At 58.4% G+C, this 18,456-nt stretch overlaps 8 protein-coding genes across 8 annotated transcripts; 4 read left to right on the plus strand and 4 right to left on the minus strand.

Moving 5' to 3' along the window:
• The first annotated feature begins 192 nt into the window (after positions 1–192).
• BDZ90DRAFT_48688 (hypothetical protein) lies at positions 193–1,316 on the plus strand. The gene is made up of 3 exons (XM_025509622.1): positions 193–773; positions 851–969; positions 1,056–1,316. The coding sequence occupies exons 1-3, from the start codon at positions 487–489 to the stop codon at positions 1,223–1,225; spliced, it is 576 nt and encodes a 191-aa protein (XP_025360825.1). The 5' UTR covers positions 193–486; the 3' UTR covers positions 1,226–1,316.
• Positions 1,317–2,067, minus strand: BDZ90DRAFT_267288 (hypothetical protein; the record flags this gene model as incomplete). The annotated part of the gene is made up of 1 exon (XM_025508703.1): positions 1,317–2,067. The coding sequence occupies one exon, from the start codon at positions 2,065–2,067 to the stop codon at positions 1,408–1,410; it is 660 nt and encodes a 219-aa protein (XP_025360826.1). The 3' UTR covers positions 1,317–1,407.
• Positions 2,068–2,170: 103 nt separating this feature from the next.
• On the plus strand, positions 2,171–3,525 carry BDZ90DRAFT_233349 (hypothetical protein). Its single transcript, XM_025506600.1, has 2 exons — positions 2,171–3,367; positions 3,435–3,525. Exon 1 carries the CDS (start codon positions 2,211–2,213, stop codon positions 3,126–3,128), a length of 918 nt encoding a protein of 305 aa, XP_025360827.1. The 5' UTR covers positions 2,171–2,210; the 3' UTR covers positions 3,129–3,367; positions 3,435–3,525.
• Positions 3,191–3,854, minus strand: BDZ90DRAFT_222005 (Tim17-domain-containing protein; the record flags this gene model as incomplete). The annotated part of the gene is made up of 2 exons (XM_025504507.1): positions 3,191–3,367; positions 3,435–3,854. 2 exons carry the CDS (start codon positions 3,852–3,854, stop codon positions 3,191–3,193), a joined length of 597 nt encoding a protein of 198 aa, XP_025360828.1.
• Positions 3,855–4,070: 216 nt separating this feature from the next.
• On the minus strand, positions 4,071–8,414 carry BDZ90DRAFT_233352 (hypothetical protein). Its single transcript, XM_025506601.1, has one exon. The coding sequence runs from the start codon at positions 8,403–8,405 to the stop codon at positions 4,095–4,097; it is 4,311 nt and encodes a 1,436-aa protein (XP_025360829.1). The 5' UTR covers positions 8,406–8,414; the 3' UTR covers positions 4,071–4,094.
• A 286-nt stretch (positions 8,415–8,700) lies between these two features.
• On the plus strand, positions 8,701–11,182 carry BDZ90DRAFT_222051 (putative adapter-related protein complex 1 beta 1 subunit; the record flags this gene model as incomplete). The annotated part of the gene is made up of 7 exons (XM_025504511.1): positions 8,701–8,835; positions 8,916–9,059; positions 9,150–9,395; positions 9,473–9,739; positions 9,808–10,266; positions 10,330–10,704; positions 10,775–11,182. 7 exons carry the CDS (start codon positions 8,701–8,703, stop codon positions 11,180–11,182), a joined length of 2,034 nt encoding a protein of 677 aa, XP_025360830.1.
• Positions 11,183–12,001: 819 nt separating this feature from the next.
• Positions 12,002–14,173, minus strand: BDZ90DRAFT_233353 (hypothetical protein). The gene has a single exon (XM_025506602.1). It carries the CDS (start codon positions 14,124–14,126, stop codon positions 12,414–12,416), a length of 1,713 nt encoding a protein of 570 aa, XP_025360831.1. The 5' UTR covers positions 14,127–14,173; the 3' UTR covers positions 12,002–12,413.
• A 215-nt stretch (positions 14,174–14,388) lies between these two features.
• BDZ90DRAFT_261547 (hypothetical protein) lies at positions 14,389–17,978 on the plus strand (the record flags this gene model as incomplete). Its single annotated transcript, XM_025508389.1, has 2 exons — positions 14,389–17,307; positions 17,382–17,978. The coding sequence occupies 2 exons, from the start codon at positions 14,389–14,391 to the stop codon at positions 17,976–17,978; spliced, it is 3,516 nt and encodes a 1,171-aa protein (XP_025360832.1).
• Between the last annotated feature and the right edge of the window lie 478 nt (positions 17,979–18,456).

Here is an 18,456-nt window from a genome sequence, read left to right on the forward strand (position 1 = left end):
AGTCCCAGAGGCCGCGGCACTCGGCCACTTCTTCGTCCCACCCTGGCTCTCGCATTGAATGGCTCACTCGAGCAGATGCGACCTGACTGAATACTCTCCTGCTGGCACGAGCATCTGGTTCAATTCGACCATCCTGATGCCTTGTACCGTGGCTCCGCTGGGCAGTCATGACCAGGCTGTGGTGTGAGATCGTCGACGGCGTCCCCCGCACGACACGCCAGACCCGCACGACACACTCCGGCCCTCCGGATCGCGGCCTGGGTCAGGCTGAGGCGCTGCCAGGGCGAGAGAGCGAGCTTCTTCCTACCGGCAACCGCTTGCTCCCTTTTCACTCCTTTTTCCTCCACTCTCGCCTTTCTATCCCTCCAATCCCTTCATCCGGCCTCGCCGATTTCCCCCCTATTCCCCCTCGTCACCACGACGCCAAAGTAGCTCACAAGCCTCCCAACGGTCTTTATTGTCGTCTCCTACCCTTGAGCTACCAAGATGACTGCCACTCTGTCCTCAGCTGCACCCTCTGCCAAGGCTAGCACCTACTCTGCCCACCTCACCAACGGCGACCCTTCAAAAGCATCGGCCGCCTACAAGCCTACTCACCCTGGCCGCTTCCAAGTCAAGTTCCAGCCGGGCTCCTACAACTCGTGCTTGGTCACGCAGCGTCGCTTCGCCAAGGATGAGACGCTCGCTATGATGGACAGCGCAGAGTACAGCAACGAGAAGCGCTACTCTACTGTTCAGGTCGGCAAGGACAGACACATTGAGCTCAACAGCGAGTAAGTAGCTGGGCAGTTGAAATGGAGAGAGATGGGCTTTCTGGTCCTCACCCTCACGCCCACTTTCACGCCTGCAGTCTCCTCTACATCAACCACTCATGCGAGCCCTCAGTCCGCTTCGAGGTCGATGGGCCCCACGACACCTGGAAGGCAGTCGCCGAGCGAGACATCGAAGCCGGCGAGGCCCTCTCCTTCTGTGAGTGTCTCGGTAAGCGCATTCGAGCATGAACCTTTTTCACCCCTTTACTCATGACCATCCTTCACCCCACTGTCCGCGCACAGTCTACCCCTCGACCGAATGGAGCATGTCCCAGCCTTTCCCGTGCAACTGTGGCTCCAAGTCGTGCCTCGACCGCATCTCTGGCGCCAAGGACATCCCTGCCCAGACGCTGCGAAAGTACTTTGTCAATAAGCACATTCAGGAGCTCAAGGACGAGCAGTCCGCGGTCTAGGCGCGCTCGCAGTCGCGGTCACTTGCGAACGTCCATCTATAGTCTTGTATAATGGTCTTAAAATTTATTGCCAAGTAGACATCATCAGAAAGGCTGAGACGGCCTGGCTTTTGCCCTCGCTGCCACCTTTTCCTGTATGACAAACGAGCGAGAGATGATGTCAGCATGCCTGTCATCACACATCATCGTTGCGCTACATCACCACGACGACTGACACTCCTCCATTCCTTGACTCTCGCCTCCATATCGGCCATATTCTCAGCAATGTCCCTCTCCCTCTTTGGTCTCTGCCTGTACGTTTTCCTACCCTTGAAGATTCCACTCAGGATCCTCCCCGGAGCTATACCCTGAGCACGACCGACGTAGGGGCCCTTCTCCGTGACGAGGTCAGCAATGATGGCCTTTTGATGATCGCGGATCTCTTGAGAAGACCATTTCCGGTCTGACTTGGGAAGTCGTTGGAAAAAGGAGTCGGGAAAGGATGAGGATGAAGCAGAGGCAAGTCGGGACTGGAGCTTTGACTTCTTGGGTCCATCGGGGAGTGAAGAGAGGGTGTTGTCGGCATAGGCTTCATTGACTAGCTGAGCTTGTCTACGCAGCGAATAGGCAGGTGGTGCCCATCGTTGCGTCGTGGCCGATTTGGTTGGGTGGAAGGGCGATGGCGCAGACGAGTGCGATGATGAAGAAGAAGCGGCCGAGGTGGTGGCAGCTAATTGCTTGTCTTGGAAGCGGGCCAGAATGGAGGGGTTTACCTTGCGTCGCAAGAGTGAAAGAGATGAGGCGGCCATGATGGTCGTGGTGATGAGGTGAATAGTCGTCGTCTGCTGCTCAGCCAAAGTCATCTTTGGCGGGACTCACCCGCGAGCATATCATCTCACGTGGCTGAGCGGGGGGGCGAGCGGAAAGGGCAATTGTGTGACCTCAGTGACTTGGACATCACCTCGACCCTACGAGAGGAAACTACACACAGACAAGGACGTAGCAGATGACATCACAAGACGAGGCTGGCCCTTCAACGCCCAAGCAGCCATTTCAGACGGATGTGCGAAGGACTCGCGGCTTACAAGCAGGGCAAATCCTTCTCGGCCGCAGACAGAATGTCACATCAGCCTACGATGGTGACGGCTCATCAGCCTCGGCGTCGTCTTCTTCGCTGCGTGACCTTAAGGAAGAAGAGGAGAGACTCAACAAGCGCATAGACGACAGCGTCAGGTCATTAGAATCGGGAATGGTCGACCTCATCCAATCGTTTCGACTAGGGGACAAGTCTGTTGCAAGGGCAGAGCAGGAACGCTTCACTGCAGAATATCGCGCTGATCAAGTCGTACGGGCAACATCGTCGTTAGCTGCTTTGGGTAGAGCTCTGCAGCTCAGTCTACTCTTGAGTCAGGCAAAAGAGGCCAGAGATCGTCAAGACGAAGAGAGGCGTCGCCTCTCTGACGAGACGAATGAATACAAGAAGAGGTGCGGTGTGCTTCTGGGCCACGTCTTCGATGTCGGCGATGGCGTCAACCAATTGCCACAGCAAGTCTCGCTAGATCTAGGCAACAAGACTGACATCGAGTCCATCATAGCAGCGACTGCGGCGGCAGCAGCAGCGGCACCACCACCAGCATCAGCAGGCAATGACGGCGGCCAGGCATCAGCGCAGATCCCTTGGCAGAGCCAAGAAGGGCAACCAACGCAAGGCCAAAGCGCTGCGGGTCAGCAAGCTGCAATGGACATGTTGACGAACTCACTGGAGGCAGCGTCTGATCAGCAGGTGGACAACGCACCAGGCGATGTACAACAACAGCACGAGGTAGCGACGGGCCACACCAGCGGGCAGGAGCGAGGCGTCATTGGCGGCAAAGGGCAGAATGAGGATGTGGGCGAGGATGACGATATGGAAGAGGTGATATGAATGCGCAAGCGTCTAATGTTACAAAGCGGCGATGGTAGTTGTGGTTATTCTTCGCCTCCCCTCTAGTCATCGTCATCGGATGCTGATGGCCTGCGCATGTACCAATCGATGGCGCCCGAGAAGCCAGCAAAGGCCAAGCCTCCTCCTACTATGGCCTGTGGACCCGCGTTGCGAGCTAGAATCCCTCCAGCGAGGAAACCTGCAAGCACCGGGTTAGTGAGGTCGTTCTTTGCTCGAAACTGTGGGTACAGGTTGGTGTAAGCCAATGTTTGAAATATGCGAGCCGCATCCTCTCGCGGTACTTACCCCTTCAATGCAGCACTCTATACCAGCATATAGGGCTCCCACCTTGCCAAATCCTTTGCCACTCCTGTACATTTGCTTTCCTGTCTCCTTGAAGTAGGCTCGAGTCTGCTGCATCGTCGTCATTTCAGGCGGGGCCGCTTGACCCGGGTTGGCAGCCATCGCCGCTGCTTGGAGATTGGATCTCCTCAGCGGATCGTCGATAGCGAAAGATGCCGAGAGTAGCGAGAAGAATCCTCCCAATCCAAAGCCCAAGACCCCTGACATGGCAGTCTTTACCGGGCAGCTCTCCATGGCCGCCGAAGTCATGTCCGACCAATACTTGACCTGCGTCATCTGGTAGCGTTCCTCGGGCGACAGAGCCTCCAGGCCAGGCTCTTTGCCTGGCAGGTAGATGGGGCAGACCCAAGGATTGGCTGCCATCGCTGCTGCGTGCTCGAGAGGAAGTTAAGCGATGCGAAGTAGTTGGCGTTGGTGACAATGACAAGGCGTTGAGAGGATCGCGGCACGGTGGAACAGATCGAGACTCGAGGGAGCAGCCAGTCCCGCCCAAATTACGACGGAACGGAACGGGAACCCCTCTACGAGCGTCGACCTCACCCGCATTCAAGCGCTCGACGATGCCTCTCACTAAGAGATTTCACGGATAGCATACATCACTATTCATCGATTTGCTGTACAGCGCAACGTCTGCCAATTCAAAGCCTGCGTTGGATCCTCTAGAGCCGCTAGTCGAGCATAATCCACCGCGGTCGTCTCGCCCTCATCGCTTGCCTCACTCTCGTCCTGGCAAGCTGCAGCCAGACTGACCAATCGCAACGCTCTCGCCTTTTCATCATCTCTGTTGATGTAGCTACTTTGCGCCAAATGCAATGCCTCCCCTGCCGACCTCGCAGTCGTTTTCGCCAATCTCGCTCGCACGATGGCTTCGGCCACCTCAAGACTGAGTGCTGTCCCGCTGTTGGCGAGCACCTGTATACCCTCTTCGTCTTTGCCTTCCATGAAATGTGCAATAGCACGGAGCCAAGTGATGGGCGCACTCTTCTGCACATCGTCGCTGGCACCGCCGCTGCCATCATCCAGCTCAGACAGCGCTGCCTCCAGCAGATCCCGATCCCTCTCGACGAGAGCAATTGCCCCCAACGTCATGATGCACTGCAAGTCTCCCTGTGCTCCGCCGCCGATGGCCTCGAGGAGCGTATTCTTGGCTTCTTCAACTTTGCCGTTTGCAAAATGAATCTGCGCTGTGAGCACAGCAGCCTGCGAGCCTTGAACTCCCTGCAAAGTCGCAACCGCAGCGCTGGGGTCGCCATCTTTATGATGCGCGAGGGACATAGTCACCTGCGCATTCCAGCGTGCCTGTCGATGGCTCCGTACGACTGCTTCGTCATCCTCATCCTCTTTGTCGCCTTCAAGCAAACCCAGAGCGACCTCTGCGGAAGCCTTTGCTCCTTTCGCGTCCCCATTGGCGAGGCGAATGCGGGCTAGATTCCCTTGCGCGAATGCAAAGTGCATCGCCACATTCGAGTCCTCGCTCTGCTCGAACTCCTCCTCAAGCAGAGCAGCTGCAGCCTCGATGCGCTCGATGGCAAGAGCATACTCTCCGAGTCGCTCAGCGTACAATGCCGAAAGGTGCAAGGCGTGGGCGTGCGAGGGTTGATACGAGAGGTAAGAGGAGAGGGCAAAGGATGCGGAGTGCAAGCTCGCCTTTGTTGCGGATGTCGCTGTATTGTCGAAAAGGATTGACGCAAAGCCATAATCCGCCTCGAGAAGCGACGCTTCACTCAGCTCGACGGCGTGTGCAAAAAGCGAGATCGCTTCAGCGGGGCTCGTGGCTGCCGTGACGAAAGCCTGCCCGACCCAGGCGTGCGCATAGTCGGGATCGACGGTCCTCGCCTGCACAAACGCCTCCTCGGCCAACTCGAGATCTCCATGCCTGAGGTAGAGGAATCCAAGATTGCACCACGGCGTCGGATCATTGACGCTGCTTTCGATTGCGCGGATGTAGGCGTGTTGCGCTACCTTGATGCTTGCAGAGGAGAACGTGAGATTGCCCAGTAGGCTCCAGAAGGAGTCGTTCGCTGGCTCATGGTTGAGCGCTTCTTTGATGCAAGCAATCGCCTCCTTGGCAGTGTGGGGTCCGAGACGGTGAAGAGAAAGGGCAAGATCGGCCCACGCGCTGCCAATGAGAGCGTCTTCCGATGCGCAGAGGGTAACCCTTAGCTTATTGAAGAAGGCGCACTGCAAGAGTAGCGACGAAGAAGGCGCATTTCTGACATCCGCCGCCTTGACCGCGATGACGGCTGGCAGCTTCTCATCAACACCCTGCTCTTCAGCCAGCTGCACAAGTGATGCGAGAAGCTCAGCGGCGTTTGTTGGTTGATATCCAGTTTGCTGTTGAGCGAGCTCGGAGCAGGCATCCGCCACAACCTTCCAAGGGCCGCGCAACAACGGTTGCTGCACCAAGACTGCGCGTACCGCTAAGAGCGCATCGTGAAACGACTCTCGAGCTCGCTGTACGTATCCTGTTTCTTGCTCGCGGCGGCCGCGCAGCAGTTGCGTCTCGGCAAGTGCATTGTGGACGCCGAACTCGTCGGGTCTCGTCTCGAGGATTTGCTCGAAGGCCTCGATAGCGTCGTCGAAGTCTCCCAGCTCGCGCTTGACCTCTGCAATAGCATAGATGGTCTGCCAGTCGCCATTGTTGAGTTCGAGAGCCCGTCCAAGCGTCTTGAGCGCTGCTGTGAGACGACCAGTCATTGCATACGCCTCGCCTAGCCTTTGCCAGCTCGTTGCATCTTGACTATCGGCTCGAAGGGCAACGTGAAGCGGACTGATGGCCTGCTCTGCGTCTCCTTTCTCGAGTCTGACAATACCGATCGCCTTCCACGCCCATGCATTCTGGCTCTTGTGCTTCGCGCTCGCGCTAGCAGCGCCCTGGGCGAGAGCATCGGTACCTCCTTCACCCTCGATGACCCGACGAGCGATTGTGCCGACGAGATCCCACTCCCTCTCTCCAGCATAATGCTCTGCCAGTTTTTGAGCGGCATGGAATTGCGTCGCATCCAGCTCAAAAGCTTTCTGGAAGCACTTGGATGCGCGAACCTCGTCCGGCGGGCATTGATGCTCCTCGTAGTAGGTCCCCAGCGCTGCGAATGCAGGTGCGTAGGAGGGGTAGCGCTTAAGAGCGGCAATGAAGCTGTTGAAGGACTGAGGGTAGTCGGCGAGTAGAGAGGAGGCGCGGCCGCTGCGCCACCAGGCTCGAGCTCGGTCTTCATCGCCAAACAAGCGCTGATGATCCGATCGTTGCTGCGCATCATCATCCAGGATGGCAATGATTTCGTCGAGTTCAGCTTTGCCTTCTGCGATGCGCCCAAGCTGGACGTCGCACCATGCTGTTTCGAACCGGGCTTCAGTGCGGGGATCCTTATACAGGCTCAAGGCCCGCTCGGCCGCCTCGTCCTCGCCTACACTGCGCTGCGCTACCTTGACAAAGAGGTCTTGCGCGGCCTGCCACCTACCGGCATCGGCATCGACTTGACCGCGAGCGAAGATGGCGTCGACATCACCCAACCGAGTCTCGAGAACCTCATCTAGCAGGCGCAATGCCCTGGCCTGATGCTGTGTGCCGTGCATGCGGGTCAGAGCAATTCCGCAGATGGACTGAAGATCTTGTTTCAATGCCGGAAGGGCCAGTGCAGTGCCATGCTCCAGCGTGCGTAGCTTGTTGAGGCCATCTGTGGCGATGTCATGCGCTGAAGACCAGTCGCGGTCGAGGAGGTGCAAGCGTGCTGCAATGCGAATGGCAAGGACGCTGTCCGTCTTGGAGTCGATGGCTTCAATGGCGAGAAGGAGTGCGTCTTGTTCGTCTTCGCTGCGGTCGATGTCGCTGCGCTCGGCGAGCTCTTTGCGCTCCTCGAGAAAGCGTTGGTCCTGCAGGGTGAGTAAGAGGGCCGTGAAAGCCGCCGTACGCGGGGACCGAGGGAAGAGGAAGATAAATTGGCGCAGCAGATGACGAGGCACTTGAACGATGCGTCCGAAGCTGTTGTCCCATTCCAGGTGTATGCTCCATGCCAACTCGTCTGGCACCCCTACGATGACCATTCCGTGAGCGAGCTCGATGAGGCGTTGGCGCATTTGGCCCTTTGCGTCAGATAGTGCAGTAGGCATAGCGCAGAGCAGACGATGTTGATAGCGCAGCAGCTTTGCCTCTGCCTCGCGTCGCTCATCGTCTGCTGCGTCTGCGTGTGATAGGACTTGCTGATAGAGGCAAGGCAGCTTGCTGTTGGACCAAATCTCTACACCGGCCTCGTTGCGAAGGGTATCTCTGCTTTTACCGGCACCATCAATTCGCATCCTCTTCTTCTCTACCTCCTTTTCTACAAGGTCGTTTTCCAAGGCTTCGCGCAGCTCGATGATCTGGCGAATGATCTTGAGTGAGTCGAGGTGAACTGCCATCTGAACTTGGAAGATCGTTGGGCTTTCGGATGTGCGCGTTGGCTGCGGTGGTGGAAGGCTATCTTCAAGGAGAGAATGATATTTCGAGCCTTGTACCATCATGGCGAGTGCATCTGCCTTCTGGCTCTTTGCGCCCTCATCTTGCTGAATGACGACGATGCGTTGAATACACTCAGCGCAGCGATGAGCATCTTGAGCCTCGAGGGCTGCATCTGCTTGACGCTGCAGCAGGGACACGAGCTTGTCCCATTGCTTGCGCTGTTCGTAGAACTTCTCGAGCCCTTGGTATGCGAGTGTCTGGGAGGGCTGTGAGTCTATAGCTGCGAGGTAGGCCTTCTCTGAGTCGTCGAAGTGGCCAAGGTTGAGGAGAGCGAGGCCTAAGAAGACGTTTGCATTGTAGTTGTTGGGCTCTTGCTCTAAGACATGCTGCGCTGCTTGGCGAGCATCGTCCCAAGCCTTGTTCTGGATGGCCTCTCTGCTCTCCTTGAGCTTTGCCTTTGTATATGCGCCCGCGCTCATGAAGAAGTGGGAATCCAAAGAAGAAGTCGGCGAGGCAGGCGGACTGGGCGCCACGACTCCACCTGTGGCTCGAGGCAGAGCCACGCGAGAAGGATCACAGGCGGAGGCGGAGGGTAGGCCCTGGTGAGGCCCTGATGTGGGCTCGAGCGGCGTCGAGAGTGCAGGCAGGCACTGTTGCTCTCTCTCTCTCCGCATCCTCGTCCTTCCTGCGCTGCTAGTGACCAAGTGACAAGTGAAGTGGATTTGGAGTCATCATCGATCCCGACCACCCCACTGTGTGCAGCCATCGCCGCCCATGTCTCGGCCGCGCTTCTTCAATGCCCCTCGCAAGGGCGAGAACTTCGAGCTCAGGGCAGATCTCAATTCAGAGTATCGAGAGAGGAGGAGCGATGCCATCAAGCGCGTCATTGCCAACATGACGGTGGGAAAGGTACGTACGTCCCTTGGTCCCAAGCAAGGCTTAGCCAGCGCTCATGATCATCACTGCCCATCGCATGATGCCGCCAATAGGACGTCAGCGGTCTCTTCCCAGATGTACTCAAGAATATGCAGACCGACGATTTGGAGCAAAAGAAGCTCGTCTACCTCTACCTGATCAACTATGCAAAGACGCAGCCTGAGCTCGTCATCTTGGCCGTCAATACATTCGTCAAGGTAGGCAGGCAGGGAATCAGGGCAGCATGAGGATGGAGAGCAAGGCGATGCTGATCTTCTTCTTGCCCTTCTCCTGAATCCTCGCCTCAGGACACGGCCGACCCTAACCCTCTGGTCAGAGCCCTGGCGATTCGCACAATGTCGATGCTGCGGGCAGAAAAGATCATCGATTACCTCTCAGACCCTTTGGAGCGCTGCTTGAAGGACGACAATCCATATGTGCGCAAGACGGCAGCCATCTGCGTCTCTAAGCTTTACGACATCAAACCAGAGCTCGCCATCGAAGGCGGCTTTGTGGATCAGCTGCGCGATCTCGTCGGCGACTCGAATCCAATGGTGAGCGGGCGCAGGCACCGGAGGAGGTGATCACATAGGCTGATTTCAGCCTATCTTCTCTTCTCTCGCTCTCGCAGGTCGTCGCAAATGCTGTCACTGCCCTCACTGATATCCACCAGACGGCGACGGAGCAAGGTCTTGATACATTCTTCATCATAGACGCGAGCGTCCTGCAGAAGCTCCTCATTGCGCTCAACGAATGTACGGAATGGGGAAGAATCGCCGTCTTGAGCGCCCTAGCTCGCTACCGTACCAACGATGAGAAGGAGGCAGAGCACATCTGCGAGAGGGCGATGCCGCAGTTTCAGCATGCCAATGGGGCCGTGGTTTTGAGCGCAGTAAAGGTAGGCGTGGGGACCGAGGGCGGGCTCAGCGTTGCCTCGATGCTCATTCTTGCCCCACTCTCTCGCAGGTCGTCCTCATCCACATGGATCACATCACCAAGCCTGATTTCGTCAAGCAGCTGATCCGAAAGATGGCTCCCCCCCTCGTCACCCTCGTCTCTGCCGCCCCCGAGGTTCAGTGGGTCGCATTGCGCAACATCAATCTCATCCTACAGAAGCGACCCGAGGTTCTCTCATCGGAGCTGCGCATCTTCTTTTGCAAGTACAATGACCCATCGTACGTCAAGCTCGAGAAGCTCGAGATCATGATCAAGCTGGCAAACGAGCGCAACGTCGACATGCTTCTCTCCGAGTTGAAAGAGTACGCGAGTGAGGTCGACCTCGACTTTGTGCGCAAGAGCATCAGGGCAATTGGGCAGTGCGCCATCAAGATTGACGCAGCGGCAGAGAGGTGTGTGCACGTGTTGCTCGATCTCATTGCCACCAAGGTGACGTACGTCGTACAGGAGGCAGTGGTTGTCATCAAGGTGAGTGGGTGCAAATACGATTGGCGTGGGATGCCCTCTGACCTCGTCGTGTCGCACCACCAGAACGTCTTCCGCCGCTACCCGTCACAGTACGAGGGCATCATCCCCACGCTGTGCGCAAATCTCGAGGAGCTCGACGAGCCAGAGGCAAAGGCGTCCTTGGTCTGGGTACTCGGCGAGTATTGTGAGAAGATTGACAATGCCGAGGACCTCCTCGCCTCGTTCCTCGACAGCTTCCTCGATGAGCCTTACCAGGTCCAATTCCAGATACTCGTCGCCATTGTCAAGCTATTCCTCAAGAAGCCAGATGGACCAGCGCAGGGCGTGGTACAGCGAGTATTGGAGCTTGCAACAAAGGAGGCAGACAACTTGGACCTGCGCGACCGCGCATTCATCTATTGGCGGCTGTTGAGCAGCGAAGACAGCGAGGCGGGCAAGGTGAGTACGCGGTGAAACGAAGTGCGGCAAAGGGACCACCGTCATTGACTCGCCGAGGTCGCTCCTGCAGTCCATCGTCTTGGCTCCTCGTCCTCCGATCTCCATTCCCCTCACGTCCGTCTCACCAGCGCTCCTTGACGAGCTCATCGGCGAACTCTCGTCGCTCTCATCAGCATATCACAAACCTGCGAACACGTTCATTGGAAAGGGTCGATACGGCGCTGCCGATTCGCAGCGTGGCGTCACACGAGAAGCAGCTTTGGCTACCGTCGTACAGGGCACGAGGGCAGAGAATCTCCTCGACTTTGGCGAAGACGACGAGCAGGCGGGAAGCACAGAAGCTGCGGCTGGGTCCAACAGCGCAGCAGGTGGTCTGGGCGCTCTGGACGAGATGATCAGCGACGCCCCGGCTGGCCGCTCTGGGCGCGCGCCGCAGCCCGCCGCCGCATCGCAGCTCAACGATCTGCTAGGACTGTGAGTGTAGATTGAGGAAGTGGCGTTCAAAGGATCGACTGCTAACCGCCCCCAACGCTCCTCTCGCTGGCAGCTTCGACGCAGCACCAGGAGCAGAGCAGCCGGGCGCACAGTCAGGTCTCGCCGCCCTGTCATCGCTACCATCGTCAACGCAAAAGCAGGCGAATGGCGCGCAAGGACAGGCGACTGGAGGCGGCGGTGGCGGCGGCGGCGACTTGCTAGATTTGATCTGAATGCAATGCAATGAGCACAGCGGCACATTACCAGCATGACGACCGCAGCGCGCGCAAGTGAAGCACAGCAGAGCACGATGAAACACGGCTTTTGTTCGGGACTTTGCTATGGCGTATTGAGACAACGCAGCGCTGACGCTAATGAGTCCTCAGGCGCAGCGCAACGTGAGCCGAGCGAGGTCTCGTGCCGTTTCGGCCAAGGCTGCGACGCAAACAAAGAACGCGCGTCTGAAAGCATTGCATCTCAAAGCATACCAATCCGCTGCTGATACGGGCTCATGGCTCGTCGATAGCAGCTCAGCAGGGATGATCAAGTCAAGCACGACAAATCTGGTCTTGCGGCTCATCTTCGCCTACATCGATATTTGAGCTAAGGTCATACAAAGCGGCACAGCATGACGTGGCAGCGTCCGGCAAGTGAGGCCGCCAAGCAGGCGAAAGCTCAATCGCGAGCGAGCTGAACTTGGACGCTTCAACGCTCGGTAGAGCTTTACAACGCTCACTGCCAGCAGACGCGACGCGCAGCACCGCTATATGCTCACATAATATCAGGCGAAGGAAACAATGCAGCCATCAAAGATACTGTGATGCCACGACATCGTGGTGAGACGTCGTTTCCGGACGTTTACACACGCCAGCACGATGTTGCAAAGGCAAATCTAGAGCATTTGTGGCGGACGTGTCCTTCGATGACCTGAGCTGCGGGACGCGACCCGCAGCGTGACGAACTCCTGCCGACCGCTGATGCGCGGCGCGCACTGCAGTCCACGTCCTCGTCTCGGCTTTCCTGAGCTTCACGAACCCATCAGCTGGACCTCCCCTGATTGTGCAGTCATCTCGTCCTGTATCTTGCAGAGCCTACGCCGCTGTCGGATGACTCGTGCAGCGAGTCATCGAGAACGCTGCGGTCGAGGATGAGCGTAGCTTCACAAGAGTCTCCAAATAGAGCCGAGTGTCGTGACATTGCGATAATTGACTACGAACAAGACACAGCATGAGCATTCAAGACGGCGGAGGGTGCTGTTGTTGTGGGTAGTACGGATACTGTGGCCACTGTTGCGGCTGCTGCGCGGCATAGGGCTGCGAAGGGTCGTATGCCTGCTGCGACTGATGGGGCGGCCAGTAGGATGTCGCATTCTGGTAGGCCTGAGAGTAGCCGTGCTGTTGCGGCTGATAGTACGCTTGTTGCGGGTAGTACTGCTGCTGAGGCGGCGCGCTTTGCTGAGGGTATGTTGAGTACGCTTGCGGCTGCGGCGTTTGATCTTGGACCGGCTGCCATCGATGGGCAAAGAGCGGATTGATGTGTGCGCCGGGTGGAGGAGCTTCGCCGTACACCGCATTCGGTACGTTGGCGAGCGGGTTGGCCGGCAGGCCTGCGCTCTGCGGTGCGCGAGCGAGAGGCTTGGCTTCTACACTCCCGCTTGCCGCGCTGCTGGCGGTTCTGCTATCGTCGTCTTCATACGAGAGCTGTGCCGGCGTTTGTGCTCCGCCAACGTCGTCATCAAGCTGCCAGTTGGGCCGTTGTGGGAGTCCCGCCGGAGTAGCCGCAGCTCGCCCGCCACCTCGCGATGGTCCCGCAGCTGCATTACCCCTGCCGCGCCCACGAGCGCCTCCTCTTCCACCTCTGCCTCCTCGGATACCGCCCGAGACACCATCTGCATCGCCACCGGCCACTTCAAGTCCACGCTTGTTGGCCCGCTTCTTGTCTTTCATTCTCCTCTTCCACTCTTGCTCCTCTTCGTCGTCGCTGAACTCCATTGCGTCGACCTCCCACTCGTTAGGCTCCTCATCGTAGACGTTGGATGCGTCGCTGGCCTTGCCCTGACGAGCGCGCAACTCAGCAGGTCGTAGAAGGGTGCTGTGGGAGGGCAGGAAATAGACGTCGCTGTCTGTCGCATACTCCTTGGTTGCCGCCGCCGATGGCAAGAGGACAGAGTAGAGGGGTGCGAGGAGAGAGCCAAAGGTCTCAAATACGAAGCCAATGACCCTGCCTTGCGGTGTGCAGAGGAGCGAGCCCGAGTCAAGCACGGGGCCAGAGCGCTCATTGCGCTGCGCATTCTGCTTCTCTTCGAACTGGGCGATTACGAGCACGTCATCGACTGCGCCATGCACTTTGCCAAGCGGGGAGATTGTCGCAATGAGCTCAGTGGGAACCTCTTGGAATGGCAGATCGCCAAGCAGCTTCCCCGCGTCGGCGTGCTGAAGCTCATTCTTTGACATTGGGCCACGAGAGCCGCCAGCAGCGCCGCCATCATCGTCGTCCTCATCGTCACCGCCTGCGTCTGAGCCTGCTACGCGGGAGAGGGGATGCGTGGCCATGACCGCGTCGTCGTCGGAGGAGGAGGAGGAGGAGGATGATGATGATGAAGAGGATGACGATGAGTCTGAGCCTGAGTCCGAGTCCGAGTCCGAGTCCGCATTGTTGTTAAGGCCGAGGGGGCCAGCGTCGTGGTTAGGCAACCTCGCCTCATCGCTAAACCCTGGCGGAAGCTCACTGCGACTTCCTCGCGCATCAAAGACCTTCTGCCTGAGCTCATCGAGAGATGCCGTGTCCGCATCAGTAAATGCCGTCGAGGCAGCTTCGGCGGCACCGAGGGGGACGCTGGCCGACTCGAGGTGTGTTTCCAAGGCTACAGGCGCCGTCTGGACATCCTCTTCGGCCGTCGGCTGCTGTTCTGACTGTTGCAGGGACACGCCGTCTTCGCCTGCGTGCATGCTCATCATCAGCGGTCGTGGCGAGGCGTGGGATTTGGATGGCAAGGTGCAAGTTGCAACGGGCTTCAGTTGCACCCACCACGGAAATGGACCAAATTCTCCGCTCCGCCTGCCGATTGGACCGCGGCTCTTCTCGTCGCCGTCGTGCAGGGGCCAGTCCAGCAAGCAAGCAAGCAAGGAAGCAAGCCTTGTTGCGCCCGATTCCTATTACTAGGCCGTCTCGACTTTGTTGCTTCTTCTCCTCGCTGCGCCCTATCCGCAAATGCGATTTCCAACCGTCATCGCCCTCTGCGCCTTTGTGCTCGCCTTTGCCGGCGCAGCATGGGCACTCACAGAAGAGGCGGCATTCCGCTTCGAGTCGTACACGCCAAGACTGGGATCGCCCGTCACTTCCAATACGGTGGCCGCCCTCCAACCTCGATTCCACCGCATCTTGGGACACACTTCACAGTCCGTCGAGGCTGGAAAGGCGCAGACGGCCCTCTTCTCAGTCACCGACGCAAACGTCGTCGGCGCAGTCAATCCGCGCAATGGAGCCATCGTCTGGCGACAGCACCTCGACAGCACAGTACAGGGAATGTGGCTCGATGCCGACGTCGCTTTGGTTGCCAGCGGCCAACGCGGTCAGAGGTGGCACCTCTTCCACGCCCTCACCGGATTCACACAATGGTCGCGTAACTTCGCAGAGACGCAGGCCAGCGTCAACACCTCTTCATCAGCGCCGCACATCGATGCCGCCTGGCTGCCTATCATTGAACAGGCTCGCTGGGATGTCATCACCCTCACAGACGGCGACACTGTCCGACGCATTGACACCGAGAGCGGCAAGGATTTGTGGCGATTCAGTAGACGAGAGAATGGCGAGGACAGCGCCTCTTGGCCATCATTTCGCGTCCTCACTTCCTCGTCCACCCATGTCCACGTCGTCTCGCTCACCAACAAGGGAGGGCTGCAACATCAAGTCCTTGCTGCTCAAACGGGCGTCCTCTTGGCCACCTCCCAGATCCCAGACGCATCTGTAGAGTCATCGGAGGACGTCAGCATCCTTTCCCTCAATCCGCGCGAGTACGCATCGGGCCAGAGCAGCACCGTACCGCCCGAGCCACACATCGTCTGGCGTCAGACTGACGGCACGCTGCGGTCAGTCGCACTGCCCCTCCCTCCCCTCGACGCCAAGACGTCTGCGACGAAGCTCGCCCAGCCACAATCGCTGAGCGCACGCAATACGGCCGACCCATACTCTGGCCTACGCGAAGTCAACATGGCCAATGAAGGTTACCTCGTCGCCACACGCGCTTCGGGCCGCGGCGAAGTGGTGCAATTGAAAAAGGAGCGAGGTGGACGCAAGCTCCTCTCGCTGTGGGAGTTCGAGGAAGAAGCGCTTGATGCCGTCTACGCAGGCAATTTCGACCGCAGAGGCTCCGCATACATTAATCGCGTCTACTTCTCCTCTTCACAACACCTTCTCAATTTTCACGTCTTCTGGGCCAATACCAACAATGACGAAGGACAAGTCACGGGCTTTTCCTTCAGATGGGACCATGACATGCACGGAGATGTCCTCGCTGCTCCATTCGAGGTGTCGCCCGTCTCTGCCTACCAGCTCGTCACGCGCGCAGGACTTGCCACGCGCTCAGGGGCCTTGCAGATGGTCCAGGAGGATAGACATCAGTGGATCAACGAGGAGGGGCTCACCAGCACGCAGCATGTTGCCTTTGTGGACCTGCCGAGGCGAGCGAGGCCTTCTGGATCAGACTTGAGCTCAGAAGAGGCGCTCCAGCTCTTGCAGAGGGAGGGCATCTTGGGCAGACTCGTGAGGCATGCTAATGCTGCGCGCTTGTTCCCCGCGTGGGTTGCGGACATGGCGCAGAAGGCACTTGCAGTCGCCCGAGGAGACAAGGATCTGCCCTCTACCACCACGCTTTCTGCTGCTGGTGCTGGCGCCGCTACGACCGCGTCGGCGTACGACGACCTGCCTCCTCCACCCGTACGAGCTGGCCTGCCCGCCAAGGACATCGCGCCTCCACCCAAACAAGCCCCCGCTGCAGCTGGTCTCACCAAGGCTGAGCGAACCAAGGCCATGAATCGCGCCAAGGTCGAAGAGGAGCAGCCAGTCGATTCCGTTGGGCCGCGAACGATCACTCACGAAGAGGCATCCGCTCGATACTTATCGGACAAGTGGGGTCTGCGGCAATTCATGATATCGGCCACAAAGAAGGGCAAGCTCTACGCACAGGACACCGGCGCCAAGTCACAATTTGTTTGGGAGAAGTCACTCGTCGGTTTCGGCACCGGAGAAGGCTCGCCCACGCCAGAAGTCGACGTCAAGTACATTGGCGTTGTTCGCGACCTGCAAGTCAAGGGCGGCAAGCAGCTCGATCCACTCATGTACGTCGTGGCAGAAGTTGAGGAACAAGGCGCGAAACTGTCGCAAGTCTGGGAGGTCGAGCCCTTAACGGGCGACTTTGTCGAGGGGGCAATGACAGGCAAGCCACTCTTTGTAGGCAGTGTGCGTCAAGTGCGCAAGCTCAAAGGACAGCAGGCCATTGCAGCGGTGGATGAAAGTCTGCAAGTCCATCTCTGGCCCCAGACGCCGGAGACTGCGCATGCCTTTGCCGCTCGTACCCAGCCCTTCTACTACGTCGACACGTCGCGAGACGAGACCTTGATCGGCTACGAGGTGCGCAGCAACGCCACGACCAATCTTCACGCACTTCAACAGACCTGGGCATGGTCACCTCCTGGCGACGAGCGCGTGCTTTCCACCCACTCGTCGTCTATTCTCACCGACGCGCCCATTGCCGCACTCGGTCGCGAGCTCAACGACTGGTTCCTCACCAAGATGCACAAGCTCCTCGACCCCGCCGCACTCGTCGTTGTGACACACTCGCCTTTGCGCCAATCTCTCGCCGTATACCTCATTGACCAATCCACGGGCAACGTCTTGCACTCGCTGATCGCGCCAGGCCGCGCCGACATCTCGCGAGGCGCGCATGTCACCTTCCACGAGAACTGGCTGACGCTCGCATATACGGTGCAGGACGGGCAAGGCGACGTCAATGGTGGCCGCGTACTGTCGATGGAGTACTACGACGCTTCCGCAGACGCAGAGCGCTCGCTCTCCAACTGGCTCGTCCGCGCAGTCGCGATCAAAGCCAATGTCAACTCCAAGGACGCCAAGGTATGTAATGCGTCATGCTTGAGCGACTTTCAAATCGACCTGCTAACACCGTTTCCAAATCTCGTTGCGCGTAGGCACGCGCCAAGGCAATCTCGCCTCGCTCCAAGCAGGTCAAGGCGTTCCACAAATCGTTCCTCCTGCCCGCCGACTTTGAAGGCGTAGGCAAGGCTGGCACTCACGTCACTGAAACGCTTCATGCCGCCGCAGACCGAGCGCTTCTCTTGGTCACGGGTACAGACGAGCTCGTCATGCTGCCCAAGAAGTTGCTCGACCCGCGACGACCGATGCCCAAGGGCTCGACGGCAAAGAAGCAAACGCGTGAAGAGGCGGACACGATGCTGCCCGTCTACGATGGTCTGCTCGGTTTCGATGAAAAGCGCGTCCTGACGCACTCGATCCATGTCCTTGGAGCTGCAACGGGCGCCACTGCATCGGGTGGCGCCGTCTTCTCGCGCCGTACCAAGCTCGAGTCGACGACCCTCGTTGGCGTCCACGGCCACGGCGTCGTCGATTCCTTCTTGACCAAAGTGACGACGGGTGGTGACTTTGATCTCCTGAGTGGGACTTTCAACAAGGTGCAGCTCATCGCGACGACGGGCGCGTTGGGCTTGGTGTACGCATTCACAAGGCCGCTGGTGAAGGGCAAGGGCTTGAAGGCGAGGTGGGGCTAATCGCCGCAAGACGCGCCTGACGCGCTGCAGGTCCCGGGGAGTTTGTCGGCGAGTTTGCGGGGCCCCCTTGCCGTGGAGAAAGGAAGCGCGCTTCATAAAGGAGACCGAATAGAATCGTTGTACGCCTACATCTTCGCTCCTTCCTTTTCTCTCGCTCTGCCAGTCTTATCTTCTCGTTCGCTCATCATGACGCAACGCATCGGCCTCACAGCGTCACAGAAATTCGCAGCGGCCGACGCTCAGTATGCTGATCGTCTTTCGACGATGTCAATGGAAGAGCGATCCATCCTCGGTCTTCCTTACCATGCCCTCGACCGCAAATTGATGCTTCAGCGTCTGCGCGCTCGAAAGCTTGAGCACGAATACAATCACTCTGCACCCGGTCCCTCATCAGATTCGATTGACCAGAACGGTAACATCATCTCGGGCGATCCGGAGGGCGAGTGGGACGATGTCACAAACGCCAATCGTCGACGAA

This window comes from Jaminaea rosea (assembly GCF_003144245.1).
Source record: "Jaminaea rosea strain MCA 5214 unplaced genomic scaffold BDZ90scaffold_11, whole genome shotgun sequence".
NCBI classification, from domain to species: Eukaryota; Fungi; Basidiomycota; class Exobasidiomycetes; order Microstromatales; genus Jaminaea; species Jaminaea rosea.

What these genes read in the sequence shown, in the direction of transcription:
- BDZ90DRAFT_48688 (XM_025509622.1), top strand. Translation starts at nt 487, where the DNA reads ATGACTGCCACTCTGTCCTCAGCTGCACCCTCTGCCAAGGCTAGCACC. An exon ending in CACATTGAGCTCAACAGCGA is followed by an intron (nt 774 to 850) that starts GTAAGTAGCTGG and finishes TCACGCCTGCAG; the next exon opens with TCTCCTCTACATCAACCACT. An exon ending in CGGCGAGGCCCTCTCCTTCT is followed by an intron (nt 970 to 1,055) that starts GTGAGTGTCTCG and finishes GTCCGCGCACAG; the next exon opens with TCTACCCCTCGACCGAATGG.
- BDZ90DRAFT_233349 (XM_025506600.1), top strand. Translation starts at nt 2,211, where the DNA reads ATGACATCACAAGACGAGGCTGGCCCTTCAACGCCCAAGCAGCCATTT.
- BDZ90DRAFT_233352 (XM_025506601.1), bottom strand. Translation starts at nt 8,405, where the DNA reads ATGAGCGCGGGCGCATATACAAAGGCAAAGCTCAAGGAGAGCAGAGAG.
- BDZ90DRAFT_233353 (XM_025506602.1), bottom strand. Translation starts at nt 14,126, where the DNA reads ATGCACGCAGGCGAAGACGGCGTGTCCCTGCAACAGTCAGAACAGCAG.